Here is a 20,087-nt window from a genome sequence, read left to right on the forward strand (position 1 = left end):
CTGTATCGTGCAGGTACGTACATACATACGGACGTTATTGAGACTCCAGTATTGAGTTACGAAGATATCAAGTAATTGGTAAGCAACTTCTTCTGCTCTTTTGGTTTTGAGATCACGCAATAGTACATACTATTGCGTGATCTATGATCTATAAATGAAATCTATACATATAAAGAAGAACGTTTGTGTGTTTGTCCTCTAAATAACTCAGTCACTACTACAGCTATCATCATAAAACTTTATACAATTCTTTTCTGGGTCCTGAAAAGGTCGACGTCCACCTTGTTTAAAAAAAAATCTGAAATCAGAGATATTAATTAAGAACTCAGAGAAACGATAATTTTCGCCCTCATTTTCCCGAGTGGCAACAGTCTCACAAACTAGAGATGAAAATTTGTTTTATTTCGAAAGTTGTTGCCATTGCTAGGTTTCAAAATCCTAGAGTTTGTCAATAAAAAATTTCTAAGTTTTACGATGAAATAAAAATAGCATTGCCAAACATTAAATACATTATTCCCGAATCCAAAAACTTCGTGGGAAGCCATTTCGACTATTCCCATCTTCGTGCGACTTTAATCAGCCGAAACATTAATTAAAAACTCTGAAAGCGCTAATTTTCGCACTCATTTTTGCGAGTGCCAACAGTCTCGCGCATTGGAGATACAAAGGCTTTATTTCGAAAAGAGTTACTACTGCTCGCTTTCAAATCGTAGAGTTGTTAATCAAAAATTTGTAAGTTTTACAAAATCTATACATTATAAAGAAGAATGTCTGTCTGCGTGTGTGTTTGTTTGTTCGCGTTATTGATTTCTGATCAGTTATGATAAATTTTTTGCCACATTTAATCGACTAAAATTGAATATAGGTGAAATATTGGATAGAACTTAAGCTTTCACGATCATTTGATTAGATAGACGAAAATCATTAAAAACTATGTGCCATTGTTGCTGATATAATGAGAGAGAATAAGCTTATTTTTCTATAGAAATTTTTTACGTGGGTTTCATATCGCTTCAGAGTGAAAAATGTATGACTACAAATCGTATTTTTTGCTTCGTCATAAGAGAAAGATTACAGAGGTATCGTTCTCTCTGTTGTTAGATGCATTACTCTCAATCTAACTTAACTGGCATCGGGTACTTCCGCTAGTTGAGTATAAAATTGTACTCGCCGTCAAGACTATTTTGCATGTTTACAAGATCTACCTGGCATCTGGAGTTACAGTCTTTAAATTGTAGGGTTTATATTTATTTTAACTAACATTTATTTTAAGTTTAAGCTATCTTTCCTGTCAAGCCTTTACTTTCCCATAGAATTGCCAATGCCAGAGTATGTAAATCGTAGTAGAACGCGCAGAGTATTCAAATTATTTAGCAGAAGTAATTTGAGTTAAATAGAAGGGAAACGAGATTGTAAGTGTGCTTCTTGAATCGCGAGCGTGAAGGTTGCTTGGTAGAAAGTTTAAGAACCGCGCGTTTCGGCCTGTGTGCCTATTTCGACAGTTCGTTGAATCTTTCAACTTCTTAATCAGTAAGTTTGCTGAATCTCAGCTGTATCTTAGAGCGCGGTTAAGTTAGTTACGATTATAGAGCCTCGTAGGTAGTTATTTCGTTATTTATTCATCCTGTCATTTATTTTTAGTTGTACTTCTCTATTTTGTTAAATAGAGAATCGCTTCTCGGCCTTTTGGCTAAGATCAAAGTGTAGTATCTATTTTGTTAAACCGCCGGGTCGGCGTAGTTTGTGAGCGTCAAGTGAACGCAGCTGTATATCTAAAGTGGAATAAAAAGGATTTAAACCCTTCTTACGAGTTTGTGTAATTTACAGTTCAAAGCAGTCACTACCACTGTTGCTGACAAGTTGGGGCCTCGCAACATTATAAAATATCAAAGGTTTAGAAACTGGACTGCTCTTAGGATTAGACAACTTGACATGGCTTGCATAAGCGAAGATATAATGCAATGACTTCTTTGGTGACATTTTTGTACTTAGTTTTCGCACCTTTTCATCCGTGTGCGACCTCCATGTAGAATTTTCAAGTGAGTATCATGCAGTATGCCAAATAATTTTTCTGCTTGTATACAGTATAAAATAACGCTATTGTATCCTTTTATTGACACATTCTTTGCCGTCAGCATGAAGAACGTCATATTTTCTTAGACGGCTATTGTCAACGCTTTCATTTTTCTCATTTACTTTAGCCTGTTTGATGACCTCTATAAAAGTGCACCTTTTCTGCCTGGTGAGCATCTCGCTGTTATTAGTTTTCCCTTGCAGCAAAGTGTTCAAATTATCCGAGAATCTGATTTTCATAGAAAATGCTTGCTACACATTTTCCTGTGCTTCTACTTTAGCCAGCATATTAGTCACATAAGAAGTAGCCATAGGAAGCCCATGGAAGAACAATAGAGATACCTGAAACCAAAATGATTTTACTTGGAAGAAAGCCTAGTAAATTGTGTTCGCTTGAAAATTTAGCACATTACTGTGCAGGACTAATGTAGTAAAACAATAATTCTATAGGCTGTTAGGCCTAACCTCAGCATAATTACTGTGTGCTCCCTCCAGTAGCAAAACGACTGTCATTACAACCAGCAACACATGTTATATCTTCCCTAGCTGTCACATATTCTTTCGACTGAAAACATTCACATACAGAAGTAACAAATACAAAGAATATATACTAACCACGAAATCGCTGTATTACAATAATGAGAGTTAACGGCAGGACTTTCCCCAAAGCGTGGCACCCTTCTTTCTACGCATGCAAGCCGCCACACCAGAAGAAACAGATGTGCCGCCTACGAAACAATTTTCCGTTACCACATCGAGCTCTGGCCAAAGATTCCTGACCAGTTCCCGAAATGGCCAGCTAAAGTAGGATATACAGTTATAAGGTATTTCTCCCACCTTCTTAGCATGCCTTTGTGGTGTAGTGGTCAGCACGCTCGACTCGAGAGATCGATTCGAGATTCTCGAGACTCGCTCGATTCGAGAGATCCGTGGTTCAAGTCCCGCCGAGGACATTGCTAATTTTTCACATCTCCTGCTTTGAAATAACCTAATGTCTTTACACAGTATTAATTGCAAGTACCTCGGACTTTGGCCATACCACTCGACCAGTGCGAATTGGGCAGTCAATTTGGGAACTGGCCTAAGTTCTTCGGGCTCTTGCCGTAACATATATATATATATACATAAATTGTGAACTTTCTAGATAATGTACATATATTATACGTATATCTATACTCATTCTCTTACCCGGCTCAGTGAGCTGTATGCTTTTATTCTTTTATGTTGGTAAAATGTACTTTTTTTTTGCTTTAAAAGTCATTGAATCATGTTGTTCTAATGTTCCAGTTACGATTTTTATGCCTTTATTTAATTTGCCTGCAATAGTAATAGAATTATCATCAGTTTAGAAGTTTAAGTGACGGTAGGCCTAAAGAGACCGCTGTTTGTTTATATTTGAAACTCTTAGTAGAATAATCAATTAAGTTAGTTGGTGCACCAAATTCTGTGCTCAGTTTTTCTCAGTGGACTAAAAGCTAACTTTCAGTTTTGTGCGCCGAAAATTTTGTCTTCCTGTTTGTTAGCCGATTTGCTTGTTTTTTCTGTACGAATTTTAGTTGTAATTTTTTTTTTTAACTGTATTTGGTGTTTTAGGTTTTTCTGTATTTTACAATTTTTAATGAAGATGTTTTGAGATTTTATGTGTTTTTGCCTTGCCACAACGTGAGAGCTGAACTGATTATGATTGAGAAATATATCTCTAATGAAATTCAATGAAGTAAGTTTAAATGAAGTGTAGCAAAAAATGTGTATAATTTAATAGTCCGCACAAGGAAGTCATGTTGTGTCCACATTATATACACCTCTTTTGTCCATATATACGATGGGTTGAGAATGAAAGAGGACCAAGTCAAAAAACTTTTAAGTCTGAGTTAGTGAATTAATGTAGTAAAAATACCGAATAGTTCAGTGAAATAATGAACCAAGTCAATACTTTTAAAATAAACCACTAAACAGCAGCAGTTTGGTTTCACAGAAAAGGATTTTGTTGTTATGTGTTATGCAAAGCGTATCAAATCCATGAGGTCAAGTCATCTGTATCCGTGCTTTGAGTGTTACTGCGTGTTAGTGATGTTTTAGTATTTGAATGTGACTCTAATTCTTATTTTTTATAATAATTAATTTTTAGTTTTAGTTTAGGGAAATGCAGTGGTCATAAATTTATTGTGCTTAGGTCTTTAAGTTTTACCTAATGATACAGAAGTTGTTTTAATTGAAAGAACGCAATAAAACTGAAAGTAATGTTTGTTTACTAGAACACTAGATAAACATAATTAAAAATGCTAAGAAAAGCAATTCAAATACTATATACGTATCAATAGGGAAGAGATTTTAAGCACAGATGCACTGCAAAAATCTATCTGCAGTAGTACAAAAAATCGGTTACGATGATAAACTGTTTAAAGTTCAATGGATGCTGTTTAAAAAGTGATCTATCTCCTTTTACAGTAACACTCAGATAATCATTGTCTGACTTACTTGAATTTAAGGAGATAAATCTGAAAAACAAAAGTGGCGCTCAGTCTGGAATAACACCGCAGACATTAACAAATGCTGTCCAGGCGTCCCTATATAGTAATCCAAGGGCGATAATTAGAGCAAACAAAAATTATATGATTTGATTTTCTTTTTGTTATATCTTTCATCTATATGCCATAAATTAAAAAAAAGTCTTCTAATTGTTGTAAACATTATATTTGTCTTGTCGGAATCAGACTAAAGATACGGATATAATGTTTACAACAACTGGAAGGTGTAAACTTTAAAATCTGCCCTTTAGCAAATCCGGATGCTTGAAGAAAATGATAAGATTTAGTTATTTAAATTAACATTACCTTTCAAATAAAAGTGTTTTATCTGCAATAACAATTGTATTTCATCTAAGTTACTCATTACTGTTTAAGTTTTTTATGGTTTTGATATTGCATTTATATTACATTAATATTGCACTATTATTTACCCAATACGTTTTTATTATAAAAGCAATAGTCTTTCTTACTTTCGTATGTGTAAATTTTTATTTTCTATTATGTTTGTTATTATATTTCAAGTTAGAGAATAGTTCTGCTTTATTAATGTTAAAAAGTTGAAATAGTTTTAAATGCTTATATTTTATTCTTATTTTGGAATATTTTTGAACTCTGATTGTTGTTCTATTATCAAAATGTTTTGAAACAAAAATAGAATAAATAGTGTTTAGTAATAGTCTTAATAAACAAATACTAAAAGTGATAATCAATTTATTTCAACTGTTTCTATTGCTCATTCATGTCTTCCAACAGTTGAATGAAAATTTTCAGGTAGGAAATTTTTCAAACATGTCTGCTATTTGAAACAGTAAAAATTGTAACTAAACTTATATGAACATCTAAATTAGGTACTGCTATGCACCAGTAATTAAGAATCCAGAAAAAAATTGTTTTGAATTATTTAAATTAAAAAATGTAAATCTTAGTTCCTCAAAAGTGATGCCAACTAGCCTTGTTGTCACACTTTTGTTCTGATAGGTAATAAAATTTTAAGCACTTTAATATGTCATGACTGAAATTTAATATTCTGATGAGATCTTTTGATTATTGGTTTAAAGCTCCATATGATACTGCTTCCCAACAGCTCGTCAATTCAGCAAATGAAGCGCGGAAGCGAAGCCTGATCTGTCATGTTCCTCCGTTAGACTGATACCTCACTTTAAAAAACTTTAAAGTTATAAATTTGCATTTCAAAAACAAAGAATAAAAAAAATTAAAACTGTCCAAACTTTTTCATCCATCGCGAAATGAATATCTGAACTGTGCTGTTGGCACGTCATCCACTGAACCGAATATTCGACCTGTACTGTTACCATCTCTGTAGAAAAATCGGGATTTATAATTACGTTTTACTGATATCCAAGGACATTCTGTTGTTTAAAATTACTATTATTAATGAATAATTCCATAAAAACTTCCATAAAAATAATTATTGACTTTTTCATTAGGTTCCCATAATACTACATACCATAACTAATACATTCAGTTCCATATCAAAATATACCTTTAATTCCGCTAGAACTGGTGCCAAGACAGAAAAGTGAATTAAAAGTTGAATTGTTTCATATGTACTATAGATTTGTTCACTGCAACAAAGTTTTAGGGATATAACATTTTATGCCATACAGTTTTTATGACTAGTATAGAGCTTCATTTAACGTCTAAGTGAAATTGCCATACTACTTGCATTTATCCTTTTGTAAAATAATCCCTTTTCTAATTATATAAGAATAATTATCTACCTATACATAATAGTTTTTTTATCTCTGAGGATAGCAATGGATAGTAATGGATATAGGATAGTAATGGTTATAACATCGGTAGAGTATTTTTTAATACTACATAGTAATACTGATACCAGTACCAGCAAACAGTTCACCTTATGAATAGGCGATGTAAATTTACTATGTCAATGAGCGAAACGCTTTTCTTTATATGTACGTTTTCGAAAATGTCTTTCCTTTAATTTACTATTTAACAAGATATGCATATAATACACATAGTATATAAAAATGAATTAATTTACTGTGCACATCATTGATAAAGGCTTTGATTAATTACACACGGTCAATAGTTAAATTTTGGGTAAAGTAAAATTATGCGCGGATTTGAAAACATGCAGGATGCGCCTCTATTTTTTGCGTTAATTCAAGAAACAAAGAGATATTGCAAAGACTGCTGTTAAAAACCACTACTTTTCAGCACAGAACAAGATTTGTCATTAAAAAATAATCAGTATTTCTTTGTAATAATATTTCAGCGTTGTTACCAATGTTTATGCCATGAAGTACCGTTAAAGATGTTTCTAGCGGCATGTGTTACGCAGCTGTGGTGAAAAATACTTCTCTCTAATTGTCCCATCTGTATACTATTGTCTACATGAAAAATAGAAACCTAAATATGAAAAAACTTCTGTAGAAAGATATAGATTGTAATCGCTCTTATATGTATTTCGTTCCTCTTTTAGTTTTATTTAAATGTTCATATGAACTTTAATAAAATTTGATACTTTTTTAACGTTCAGATCAGAAATAAGGAGAAAATATTCGAAATTTTAAAACTGAAGACCTTTTTTAATCAAATTCATTATCAGTAGCATCGATGTGTTTTTTTTTTTTTTTTTTTTTTTTTTTTTTTTTTTTTTTTTTTTAATATAATATTTGATGCCTAGCAATCAAGGCATTTAAAATTAAAAAAGAGAGAAAGAAATTTGCATCTTCACTCATTGGTTTGTATTTCATCAATTTCACTTCGAAAAATTCTGTTTTTAACAATAAGAAAAAATTCGTTAAAAATTTTATGGACTCAGACATTTCACACTGTGAAGCTACAATTTATGCCATCCTTCCGATATTCAGTTTAAATTTGGAAGCTAAGATTAAAATTTTATTTCCCTTATTTAAACTTTGATTTCGTGATCATTGAGAAACTAATTTTCTACGGAGCACATAGCGAGTGCATGAAAGCGAAGAATTTGAGTCCTGTAAGATCGAAAATTCACTTAAAAATTGTGTACTACAGCTAAAAAGTAACTTTAAAAAACAAATATGACGTACCGAAAATCACCAACTGAATCCACGCGGCGAAATTACTTAGAAAGAAACAAAGATTAAAATGAAGTACCGTTAGGTGCGCCAATTAGAGTAATTTCCAGCAAAGTGACGTCACAGGCGGCTAGCGGAACGTAAGGGGTCACGTGGTTTTTTACCTGTTGAATCGGGTTGCAAGTTTAGCATGTCGTCCATTCAAAAGTATCGGCAAGGGAAAGTTATTATAGGACAGAGCTGTCAGAAAACATACCTCATTTAGAATTCTGATGTAGAGCGGAGGAGTGGAATAATTCTCATACGGAGAATTTTGTGTTAATTGTTTAGAGAAAAATTCTGTTTGGCGCTAAACGAGAAGAAAAAGTAATTTCTGAAAAATATCTACACTGAAAAGATAAAATATATTATTTTAAATAACCAGTACTCAAAACTGAATTAAGCTGTTGTTCTACAAGGGTGCAAGTGAGTTCTTTTGTTGCCTTTTAATATTAAAGCGGGAATTTATAATGGAAGTTTAGTAAATAATGTTTCCTTTAAATAATTCGGAAGTCATAGTGCAATTAAATTTGTTTTCTTAAAACAGGATATTTTCTGTGATTTCAAAGAAGATAATAAGTAGATATTAGCGCATTTTCAGAAATATATTTGCGAGCAAATATTTTAGTTTTAAGAAATAATTAATTTATATGACGGTGAAACTGCTGCAAATATTGTACCGGTTATAGATTGTTTATCATGACAGCGCCCTCTGTAAATATATGAATTAGAGGATTAAACAGCTTTATCTATCTTTTCAAAGAAGTAATTAAAAAGTAAAAACGCAAGTCAGGTTTTTTGGCTTGATACTGATTTCTAATTTTTTGAATTAAAATTATTTGACGATTTTGACATCATTTAAGGAATAGACATTTTTTTTTTCCTTTATGCAGATAAGTTATCTCTCGATGCAGTATTGCATTTGAATATAGTGTTAGTTTGCTGATACTCCGAATATCAAATTTGTTTTCGTAATGAACACGTGAACTTGTCTTCAAGAAGTGGAGCTTTTTATGTGAATAAACTGCTTAGCAAGAAATATACTATTTATGATGTCATTAGTAAAGACTGTGAAAAATGTCTGCCACTCACGGGAATATTGTGGATTGTTCGCATTAGTGTTTATTTTATCAATAATAATAAACAAGTCTGTTGCTGACGAAGCAAGAGCGATTATCGCTGACAGTGTTTCCAGAAGCCATCAAGAAGTGGTCCCACCTGATACCGATGACCATGATTTGGTCAATGATGGTCCTATCGTATCACCCATCCATCCGGGTGAACATTCCAACTATTTGGACGTGTTATCCTCAGTTGCAAAACAGAAGAATCACGGAGAACAACACAGGTATCCATTTATTCGTATGGATTTCTCAAAAGCAAGGCCCTTGATTATTGGACTTTGGATTTTGATAGCTTCCTTGGCCAAGTTCGGTGAGTTATTTTTAGAATTTCCCTTTTTAACTTACAAATATCTAAATAACAGTTATTTGCTCAGAATGAGCAATTATTTCAAAACATAATGTGACAATATTTGAATAATAGACACATTTTTATTGTTCGTATTGCATGAAATAGAAATTAAATTATTCTGTTGTGTTCGGTAATAACTTGTCCCGCAGAATCATTTCGACTGACAACTGTGCAAAATTCTTTAATATCTGTTTGCTTTTACAATATCTACGGGAATTGTTTGAATTTTATTATTATTGTAAGAATAACGTTAATTAATGGAATTATAATATTATTCACTTTATATAAAAAGTACTTTTTTTTCTTGAGGAAATAAGGAATATGAAACATATGCTCAATGATTAGTTAGATCATTTGCAGTCCTGGGAATTAAGAAGCCAAGACGCCGAGATTATATTCAAGAAACTCTTTTGTAGCTCAGATATTTACTTACATGCAATCTTTGGGATCTTAAGCTTAAAAATGTAACGACTGGCAAATATAGGTAATTTTTAGAAATGAGAGAAAACATTATAAAACTCTTGTTACAAAAGCTAAAAAAAGATTAATAGACGCTTAATAATATTATTAAGATAACAAAAGATTAATTTGATCTTAATAAATAAAAAATTATCCGCGAATAATAATAATAAATACAGGAGTATTAAAGGAAAATATTAAAAAATACTGTAATTTGAACTAATATAGAAAACTGTAAGATGGTGACTGTGAAAAAAATGATAAATAATAATTTTAAGAAAAAAAAGTTTTCAGGAAGTGGTGGAAAAAATGTTAATTGATGTGATTCAAAATTCAACAAACCTAATAAATTTATTTTGAAAGTCTGTAAAACATCAAACTTTTTCTTGCAATTTAAATAATCTTCATTGCATTATGATATTTTTTATGTTTCTCTTTTATGTAAATTTCTATTTTAAAGCAGTTTACATTCTTTTAAAATGTCCTTTTAAATTTAATTATGCTCTCTATTCATAATGTTTTCTCAGAAATATTAATATATGTATGTATTTGCACATGAATATGTATGGGCTTTACCTATTCTGCCCTTCCCAGGCTATATCTACCAAAACAAACAAAAATGTGTTTTACAATGTTTCATTACATGATATCAGCGCAAAAAATCCTTTTTTTCTTTTTGATCCTTTTTTTTCTATAAATTTACTTTCTTTTAATATTTGAAGCCTGGACGCATTTTATCACTTCCAAAAATAGTTTGCGGCGAAAGGACAAAACATAAAAAGTCCAAAACAAATTTGTATGCGAAAGATAGATTACAATTTTAATGCACTTTAATCTATGGCGAGTAATTTTATAATAAATTTGTATTCCATAAACTTCTCTAGAAGTAAATGCCTGTCAGTATTAATTCAGCCTAAACATGCACCTTAATGTTTATAAACATATTATGATAATTTATCAGTTCTAGTTTAATTGTTACATTAAAAGAAAACATATTTATAGAATTTAAGCAATTTAATTTTCTTTTTTGTAGAATATCTTTAATCTAGGCTGCCATATTATATATAAGACTTCTCTTTTCTTCTGAGAACCTTATAATGTGAAGAGATATCTTGCGTAAGGATGTCTTATATTCAGATCTACAGGGTATTTTCAATTTTTGAAACTACAAATATACACCTTGTGAACAATTTTATTGTGATTTTTTTTATTTTGCTCGTATTTTGTGCCATGTAAAAAACGCTATATTAAGTTTTATTCTTTGAGAGTTTAGACATTAAAAGTATTAATTATAGATCTTAACTGTCAGTTAACATTATTCAATTCTTCAACTTCGCCTTTGGGAATAAAACAACTTCCTGTTTTGTTTATGGATAGATGATAAGATAGGAGATATTATGTTTGTCCTGCTCTTAGTTGCATGACTTTCTACGCTAATTCTCAACTTTGGCCGAAAAGACTCAATGTTACGTTTTCGAGTTTTGAGAAGAAAGTAAATTTAGTTTCGTTAAGGTTTGAGTTAAAAATTTAATATTTCTCTACTTGTTAATTCCTTTTTACACTTCAGACACTTTGTCAATTTTTCTTATTTTAATGGGCAAATCACCAAAACTTATCTTGTAATCCCTTTTTATTTGAATGTACATATCATATTGATACACAGAATATAACTCTGACTTAATCTGCAAGAACGAAAGAATATTGGACCTCTTCTCTTTGGTAGAATTTATGATTTTTAAGTTACCTGTGGAAAAGAAACCTTTGAATTTAAATATTCTGGTAAGAAGTTTTTTTTTATCAACGATGTGTGATTATATTTCCTTTTCAAAATGTTTGTACAAGCATTCATAGGTATTATATCGACATTATTTTGGAACGTAGTCTACCCGTATTGATTATTAATAATAAAATAGATAATATCTCCCTCTGCGAAAACTTAGATGCCTAAAATAATAGACACCTAAAATAATAGAAGTGCTCGCATTCAGGAAGAGACTTGGCAAATTTATTTACCTATAAATAACAGACACTTCATTGTAATATGTATACCAAAAAATAAAAAGGCATTCAGATTTTCCGTTTTCGTTTTATATATACAAGAATCCTTCACTTAATGCGGTTTCGACTGGCACATTTTAAATTGAAACGCTTTATTAATTAAATCTGTTTTACTAAACTCGAGATGAATTTCATTTAACACCGCTAAGAGGAAATCTTATAGCGGTTATAATTATGACATGTTACTGATGTTATTTAATATACAATAACTAATATAACTAATGTATTTTATTATATATTAACAACCTATGGGTATAAATGACTAATATATTGTATTATATTTAAAATAATATGTGGATATAACTAATACATTTTATTATATATAAAAACATATGGATATAAATTTTAATGGACATTGGAGGTCTTAGCAATCTTTAAGGCCAGTTATCTAAAATAAGGCTTTTGAAGAAGCAAAACAAGAAACTTCGAATTATAATCCAATCTAATTAGTCCATTTCTGGAGGAAATTTCATATAAAATGTGAAACTGAAAATATTCAAGGCCATGAGAGCGAGTGATGGCAGTGAAGATGAGAACGGTCTGGAAAAAACATTTGCCTCATATCGCAAATGATTATTTCGCATACAGCCAGCAAATGGTCACAGATATTGACGAAATTGAAGTCATTAAATATGTATTAAGTTTCAATAGAGTGGTATGGTAATGGTAATAAAAGACCTATTAACAATGATAATATGATTTTTGACACCGATGAATTAATTGATGAAGTGAAATGAGCTCAGAACTGCTATGTTACTTTTAAAATATTTGTAATTTTTGCTGAATTGTATATGGCGTAAGTGCGAAGAATATTCTGATGCGTATACATTTTGCGCTAAAGGCCCTTCTTCAGAATGTTTTGAAAATATTAACTTTGTCACCGAAAGCTGACCTTGATGAACTTGTTGTTTCGCACAGACGTTTACTCAATAGAACTAAGAACAGCCCTTGTAGTGAAGATAAACGGCACCAAGCAGCCGAAACTTTGTATGTGGAATGAACTTACATACAGAGTGGCCGACAAAAGAGTAGGCGCCTTTTCAATACCCTTTCGACGCTCTTCAGAGAAGTTATAGCTTTATTTTGTTTTTCTATACATTCTTTCTGTACGTATAGTGTCACAGATATACATATAGATAGATAGATGTACATATCGTGTCACAGTCCCATCATGCCATATTACAGCTGGATTAATTTTTCATGGGACATATTTCTATACTTTATATATGGAATGTGTGTAGATAGTTTAAAGTTTAACATAAAATATTCTTTACATATTTAAAGATATTTTTTCGTTATCCTATTTATCTCTGAATACGCAGGTTCAATAAGGTAGTGATGTTAATGAATTGGTTTTTAACTAGATTTGGTTAAAAATGATTCCAAAGCCCTAGCTATTAATGATTTCTATGGAAAATTAGTTACCATTAGAATATGAATATTACGTATAGGAGTTAATATGAAACGTTTAATAAAATTTTCAAAATCATTTATGGAATGTTATGAACGCCATTTATTGTAAAGCTACACTACGCCAAGCAGCCGAAATTATGTATAAGAAATGCACTGACATATTTTGTACGCGAATTGATTGAACACACTAATAATAATTTTATCAAAAAAAGTTTCCCTTTTAAGTTATTAAAATATTTTTTGTTATATTTGCTTCTGATTTAACCATATTTGCTTTATCTTCCATATTTACGTTTTACCTTATTTGCTTCTGGATTCTGGTTTCGGCAAGATAATGATGGGAAAAATACAACTACCTTGTAAGTAGGTTTGGTTAAATTAGTTCAGAATACACAGCTATGAATTGCTTCCATCGAAAGTCGATTACCGATAGAATGCCACTGAATGTAGTACAGCTTCCAACAAATCCACTTTACCAAATGAAATAGGAGTTATTTAATTCCTCAGAGAAATGTTCCTCATCGAGAAGGGCTTTCGAAAGAGGGATAATTAAAGGGATGAAACAGAAGTAGAAGGAATAAGCTATTTTGCTGTGCGAACCTGACACGAATATGGAAATCTGGTATCACATTACAAGAAGCAGTAGAGCGTGATTCGCTGGTAAAATTGCGAGGATTCGAAGTGACCGTGGAATTTCTATGCTGATGTATGGGAAACAGTTCAATCGGAATGGGAATCTCAAAAGCGTCTAGTATGCAGATGTAGCTCGTACATGAAAATTTGTTGAAATAGTTACTCCGCAGCTACTCAAGATTATTATTTTCGCTGATGTTTAATAAAGTGGGCATCTAGCTTCGTTGTTGATCTCTAGCATTATTATAAAAGTAAATCACATAATGGGTATTAATTGAACCGACTACTCGTTATGGATTTTTAAGGCGCATTTCGTACTTTTGTTTGATATTTATTTTATTTGATATTATTGATATTTAAGACACGGTAGATGACTGTCAGGAAACTGAATTTTTGATATGGCAGATATCTGTTCTGTAATCAGACCAGAATTCTCTGATCGATAGCAGGGATATCTCGCGTAATGTTTCAAATAATGCGGTATTTAAATTATATCAGATATTGGGAGCTAAAAATACCTATTTACTTTGCCGTAATCAAATAAAATGGTTTATTTGATTACGGCAAAGCACTCGAGAGCTATCTGCTTAAGGGGATGGATGCCTTCATAGAGGACGTTTAGAGGAAAATTGGCTCGTATACACTGAGAAAACCACGAAACGCTCATGCTGCCAATTCGTTCGCGGGGTTCGAACTTCAGACCAAATTACCAGTATTCAGAGACTTTACCGCTCGGCCGCTGGTGGGTCTCGTAGACTGAAAATAAAATGAACCTAGGCAAGATATGCCGCAGTTCACCTGGCCCTGGCTATGAATTAAACACGGTCTACTATTTCAAGGTGAAATAGAACTCGAATTAGTTACTGAGACAACTTACTCTGCTTAGGGACTAAACAAATGGGGGGGATGAGAGAGAGATGAATTAGATTATACCTTGCCACACTAGGAAGACTCATTCGTAATTTAAGAGTTTTGCAAACTGTGTCTGAATCTTTCTAATTTTTTTTTTCGTATTGTATTCTTTTTTTCGTACTACATCATCATTAAATATATTATATTATACACATCCGTTGAGAAGCAGGGATACAGTAAAATTTAAAAGGCCATTGTGATTTGAACTATGTAATAGTTTATCACCGTTTAGATTTAATAAAGCTGAGTGTTTTGTGCATAGTATTTGATCGTGAAATTATATTTGTAAATTGTTAGCCTAAAGGGCGTTCGCTCAGGGCTATTAATTTCGTTTTGGCATTTTGTGGCGTTTCACTACAGTGAAACGCCACAAACAGTGTTTCACTTTTCAAAACGAAACGATTAGCGCCCTGTATTATATTTTAAGAAATTTAATAATGAAGAATCTGCATGAATGTATGTATTTTTCTCGCTCTCTGAAACACCTACACATATCAAATTTTGAATAACGTAGTCCTCCACTCGAATATGGGCATCTGGAAACCAAAATTCGGAATTTATTTTATTATCTAATTCATTTGTAAAACTTTAACGAATTTTTGATTAACAAAATCAACGATTTCAAAGCGAGCAATGGCGATACTACGGAAAAAACATTTTATCTCCAGCGTGTGAGATAGGGCTCCTTTTAAAATTATTTTGCGATATTGCTGTTGAGTTCAGTTTTATGGTTTAAGGGCGAAGAACCTGATATTTAATAAAAAAAAGTAACACACAAATAGTTACAAAAAAGTCCTTTTGGACGTAATAGAAAATCTGAAAACTTTCAGATTTTTTGTTGTTTTGTTTGAGAATATAGCTGTAAAAATTTTAGAAGCTCCATACCACCTCGAAACAATTGTTCATGCACAAATATTTGGTTCAGGATTTGAATAATTTATTTTTACCGCATTGTCTATGACTTGGCTTTGAAAATTTTTTTCTTTCGAGATTTAAAGCGGAAAAATTGAAAAAAATTTATTTTTAGAAGTCATCAGCCGTAACTACCTCGCTGCAATCACACCTGCGTTGAGCACTAATTAATTTTAACTTATGAAGATTGGGTCTGTTTATTCTGGTCTTGTAGACGAAATGAAATTACAGTCCGCGACCTTGACTTCAATAAGAAATTTGCAACGCTTTCAAAAATTGAGTTTAATAGTTATAGTAAAAAAAAAAAAAAAAAAAAAACGTTGAGTCACAATTCAAACTCTGTCTGCGCGACATTAAATCTTCCAGTTCAGTCGCTGCGCAACATAAGCGTTGTGGCCAGAACTCTCATACTGCAGTCAGGTCAAGGCGTTGAGACTTTCAAAACTTTTATCCTTATCTCCTTCTACGATTTAATTCATCCGCAATTGACAAATGCTACGGGAATCAACCGAGCGTGTATTGCCAACCGAATTAAATAAACTACACTTGGAAATTCATCAGCGGTGGTCTGGGTCCATAATTCGCATCGTCTACGATTCCAGTTGAAACAAAGCCTTTCTCCATTCATTACCATTTTCAAACGGAAGACATAATCGTAAATTATTTTAAGCGAAACCCTTGTTTCGCACTGTCACGATGGACATTCGTTCACCGCGGTGAAATACACCTTTACATATGGTTTATTTAGGTAAAGAAAAAGAAATCTATAGAAATACTGTTTGATATCAGACCCTGATAAAACTTACTGTTGTTAGTTTTAACTAAGTTGTAATAAACTTCTAATGTTTTAAAAAAAAATCTCATTTCCATTATTTAATGTCGAATACATAACTACGAAGATTTGAGTGTATAGAAAACGAAAATGACACAAAAGGTTTCCTAATTTTAGTTTAAAATGCTTGCTTCATTCACAAGAAATAAACACTTCAAAATAAATCACACCAAAAGTTCAAAGCCGCCTAACCGGGATAGCGGTTAGTGACTCTGACTGTCGTACCGAAGGGTCTGATTGTCGTACGAATTCCGAAGAAGGCATGGATTTTTGCAAATGTATAGCGTCTATTCAGCATGGGAGCACTCTAAATATGCGGCGAGCCGAAAATTCTTTTGAGAGGTTGAGGGTAGGGGAAGAGGGTGTGAGAGACTCTCTCACCCGCCCCCACCGAGATGATCTCCTTCTAAATTGTGAGCGGAAGTGATCAAAGTCGTACTGTCACTTGTATGGTTCCCAAGCCTGTTGCCAACGACAGGCGAAATCTTATCTTCTTGCCACGATGAATTTCTTGGGCTTGCTTTAATATCAGGCAAGCGAGATTAGTCACAACAAAAACAACAACAACAAGATTAAAATTAGTGTAGATTACGAATATTTTTATGTTATTGATCGCAAATTGAGAAAAACAGTCACTACACTTCATTAAATGTTTGCAATTGAGTTTCTTTTGTTTGACGACTCTTTGGAGTTATATTAGCAATGGGAACCTAATACAATAATTTAGCTGTTAGCTCAGAGAAAACAAAAGTATTCACGCTATTTGAAATTTAATGGAGTTAAAATAATTTATGCAAGTTAAGTCCCAAATTTTGCAGCATAGTTGCAATAATGAGATAAAGTCAAGTTTGTTTCGTTTACCAACGCTTATCTGATAACTTTGAGTTTTTACATTTTAAATAGACGTTTCATGATTAGTGAAGCGAATGCTATCATTTTCAGTATTATTCCGCTTACTTTGACTGCTCGGTCTTTTGAACTCTGGGCTAATATTACACAAATGTGAATTACGAGGTGGTAAGTGTGAATTACATAATAGTTATTCCACAAAAAGAGAAATGAGACTTAGTTGCTAAAATGCTGAAACATGGTTTAAATCAGAGATTGACCTTTTGCTCAAACAACAGACTATTAATAACATCTGACACTGAACAAATCTGGGCTTAAACAAGTGTATCACCCAGTATATCCGTGCAAGCAAGACTAACACCCATTCCATTTTACTCTGTCGCAACGGGTGATAAACCTTCGAGTCTCGAAAAGATAACTATTATGTCGATGGATAGAAGAATAATTATTTAACTTGTTATGCTTCACAAGTTGATATCCGTTGAAATTATAATATTCGGTAACCCTTTCGATAAAGGATTTTTCAAAGTTTTGTAAGTAGTTGCTGTTGAGTAACTCGATTTGATTTGTTGCATTATTTGTTCTTTACGTACCTGCAGTTATGTCCATCTAACTTGATCGAAGTTATATTTTTTTTTGCTTACTTAATCTTTAGCATTTTATATTAAATTTATCGATGGATTTGTTATGACGTTAGAAACGTTTTAAACGAAGTTTAAGTTAATTGAAAAATAGAAAAATTTGCGTTCAAATATTTCCCGCCCAGAAAGTATGAGACAGATTCTTTAGAACTGCATACTAATATAAAATATAAATAAAAGAGAAAAGTGTGAGATAGAAAAAATTAGGAATTGCAGTTTTTTAAGCACAACTTTATGGCTTTTCCTAATTTAAAACCGATGAAATAAAAAAATAAATATACTATATATATCCAATGTTAATCTATAAATTTGTATATAAAATTATCATTACCATTGAATTTAATTTACATGTAAATATAAGAGTAGAGTTACAAATCTTATAACCAAGACATAATATTATATGGTTGAAAGAAATATTATATTATAGAACAGAATTTATTTTATAGAACTTTTATACTATAGAAATAGTTTTTATTGATCATACTAGTAATATAAACATTATTGTTTTATGAACTTGTTTCAAATTATTGTTAAAAAGTTATAAAGTATTTCTCCCGCCTTCTTCGCATGCCTTCGTTGTGTGGTGGTCTGTACGCTGGGTCTCGTATTCTAGAGGTCCGCGGTTCGATTACCGGCAAAGGCGTTGCTAAGGTTTCATTTCTCCTGCTTCCAAAAAATACCTAATGTCTCTACAAAGTACTGAATGATTTTAAGCAGGAGAGAAACATTCTTCGGGGATTGCCAAAAATTCCATTTTGCTAGTACAAAAATTTTACTTTTCTTGGAATAAAAACATTAGTACAAGATTTTAGATAAAAATAGCTTAAATTTATTACATTTAATTTATTTCATGCTGTTTATTTAGCTGTGTAATGAATAACTTCGCTAAAAATTGTGAACATTGCAGTTTCATTTCAGATTCATTTCCCTACAAAGCGAAATGTTTGCATGCGGGTTTTCACGATTTTGATAAATCATAAACGTAAATAAGATTTAATTTTAACTAATCTTTCCCAGTACTAGATAACGAGCTAATAGACAACCCTTGGTTCGTTGGTTAGCCTATTTTGCTACATAAAAGGGAAATGATCTTCATAAGATCTTTTTTCATGAATTTTCCTCGCATAATCAATAGTAGCATTGATTTGAAATTTAATAACTTTGATTTTACTATACTGCTATCGATTTATTTGAAAGATTTCCCTTTTAAAATTAGTTTTTATGACGGATTTATTTTACAACTCGAATTAAACGGTTTATAAATTCTCATTGCATTTATTATAATTTTGCAAATAAATTATTATTAGCGTATATTGCGATTTTAGTTTGTTTTATCATTTTGTCTCTATTTCCGTGGCTGCATTTATACTTGTTTGCACCTAAAGTTTCATTCATTTTAATCTGTCTTCTTTTCCTTCTAGTAAAGAAATTTTAATGGTTTATTTTCAACATATTCCAGACTATCATAACTCTCAGACTATCTAACCAGATTATCATAACTCTTCCTATTTCAAGAAAATATACCACATCCACCTCATAACGAATTCAGTCTCGTAAGTAGTTTCGCTTGAACAAATTTGTTATTTCAAACTCGCAAGAAATTTATTTAGAGAATTTTTGAAATAAATGTAAACTTATTTTTCTTCATTTTATCACAATTTAAATTTAATTTTTGAATTCTTAAAATAGTTTTAGAGTAATTATGAATAAGGTAGTTTATAAATTTGTAACGTTCGCTAGGTATACTACATTTAAAACTATTTCATTTTTTAATCAGTTTTAGAGAAGAATATAAGCAGTCGCCCGAGTCGCAATCTTGAGCGCCCTCGCATTCAAAGGGGCTCTACATTATTAATTCATTTTTAAAAATTACTAAATATATTTGTGTTCTAAGATGATAGGCCGTCAGTAGTTAGATAAGAAGGCCTCCCTTTTAGAAATCTACCGCTTATCAATCCCATTGTTATAAAACATAATAAAAATAACCTGTTAATTGATAAGTTCTATAGATATTGTCTATCAATGTTTGTGATTATGAAAGTTAATTAAAATTTACTTTCAATTTTTATTTGAAAATATCGGCAGCAATTTAAAATGAATTCGAATATGAATTATTTGAATATATCGGCGAAGAATCCCGATTCGCAGATTGTTTACGTAGCTGAATATTGTTATGTAGCTGAACGTTTGCCTAAGAGAAGGATGGCGTCATAGAAGATTT

The 20,087-nt window shown here is 31.7% G+C and overlaps 1 protein-coding gene and 1 pseudogene across 1 annotated transcript in view; both read left to right on the plus strand.

Moving 5' to 3' along the window:
- The first annotated feature begins 1,670 nt into the window (after positions 1–1,670).
- Positions 1,671–1,804, plus strand: LOC118182195 (U2 spliceosomal RNA; annotated as a pseudogene).
- A 6,080-nt stretch (positions 1,805–7,884) lies between these two features.
- LOC118182193 (Na(+)/H(+) exchanger protein 2-like) overlaps positions 7,885–20,087 on the plus strand; it is a 313,261-nt gene continuing 301,058 nt past the window's right edge. Inside the window, exon 1 of the mRNA XM_085820438.1 lies at positions 7,885–9,118. Coding sequence (XP_085676564.1) covers positions 8,734–9,118 — 385 coding nt within the window. The 5' untranslated portion in view covers positions 7,885–8,733. The remainder of the gene's footprint in view (positions 9,119–20,087) is intronic.

Source organism: Stegodyphus dumicola, chromosome 7 (genome assembly GCF_044657685.1).
Source record: "Stegodyphus dumicola isolate Sdum_Otavi_A_Nest chromosome 7, ASM4465768v1".
NCBI lineage: Eukaryota > Metazoa > Arthropoda > Arachnida > Araneae > Eresidae > Stegodyphus > Stegodyphus dumicola.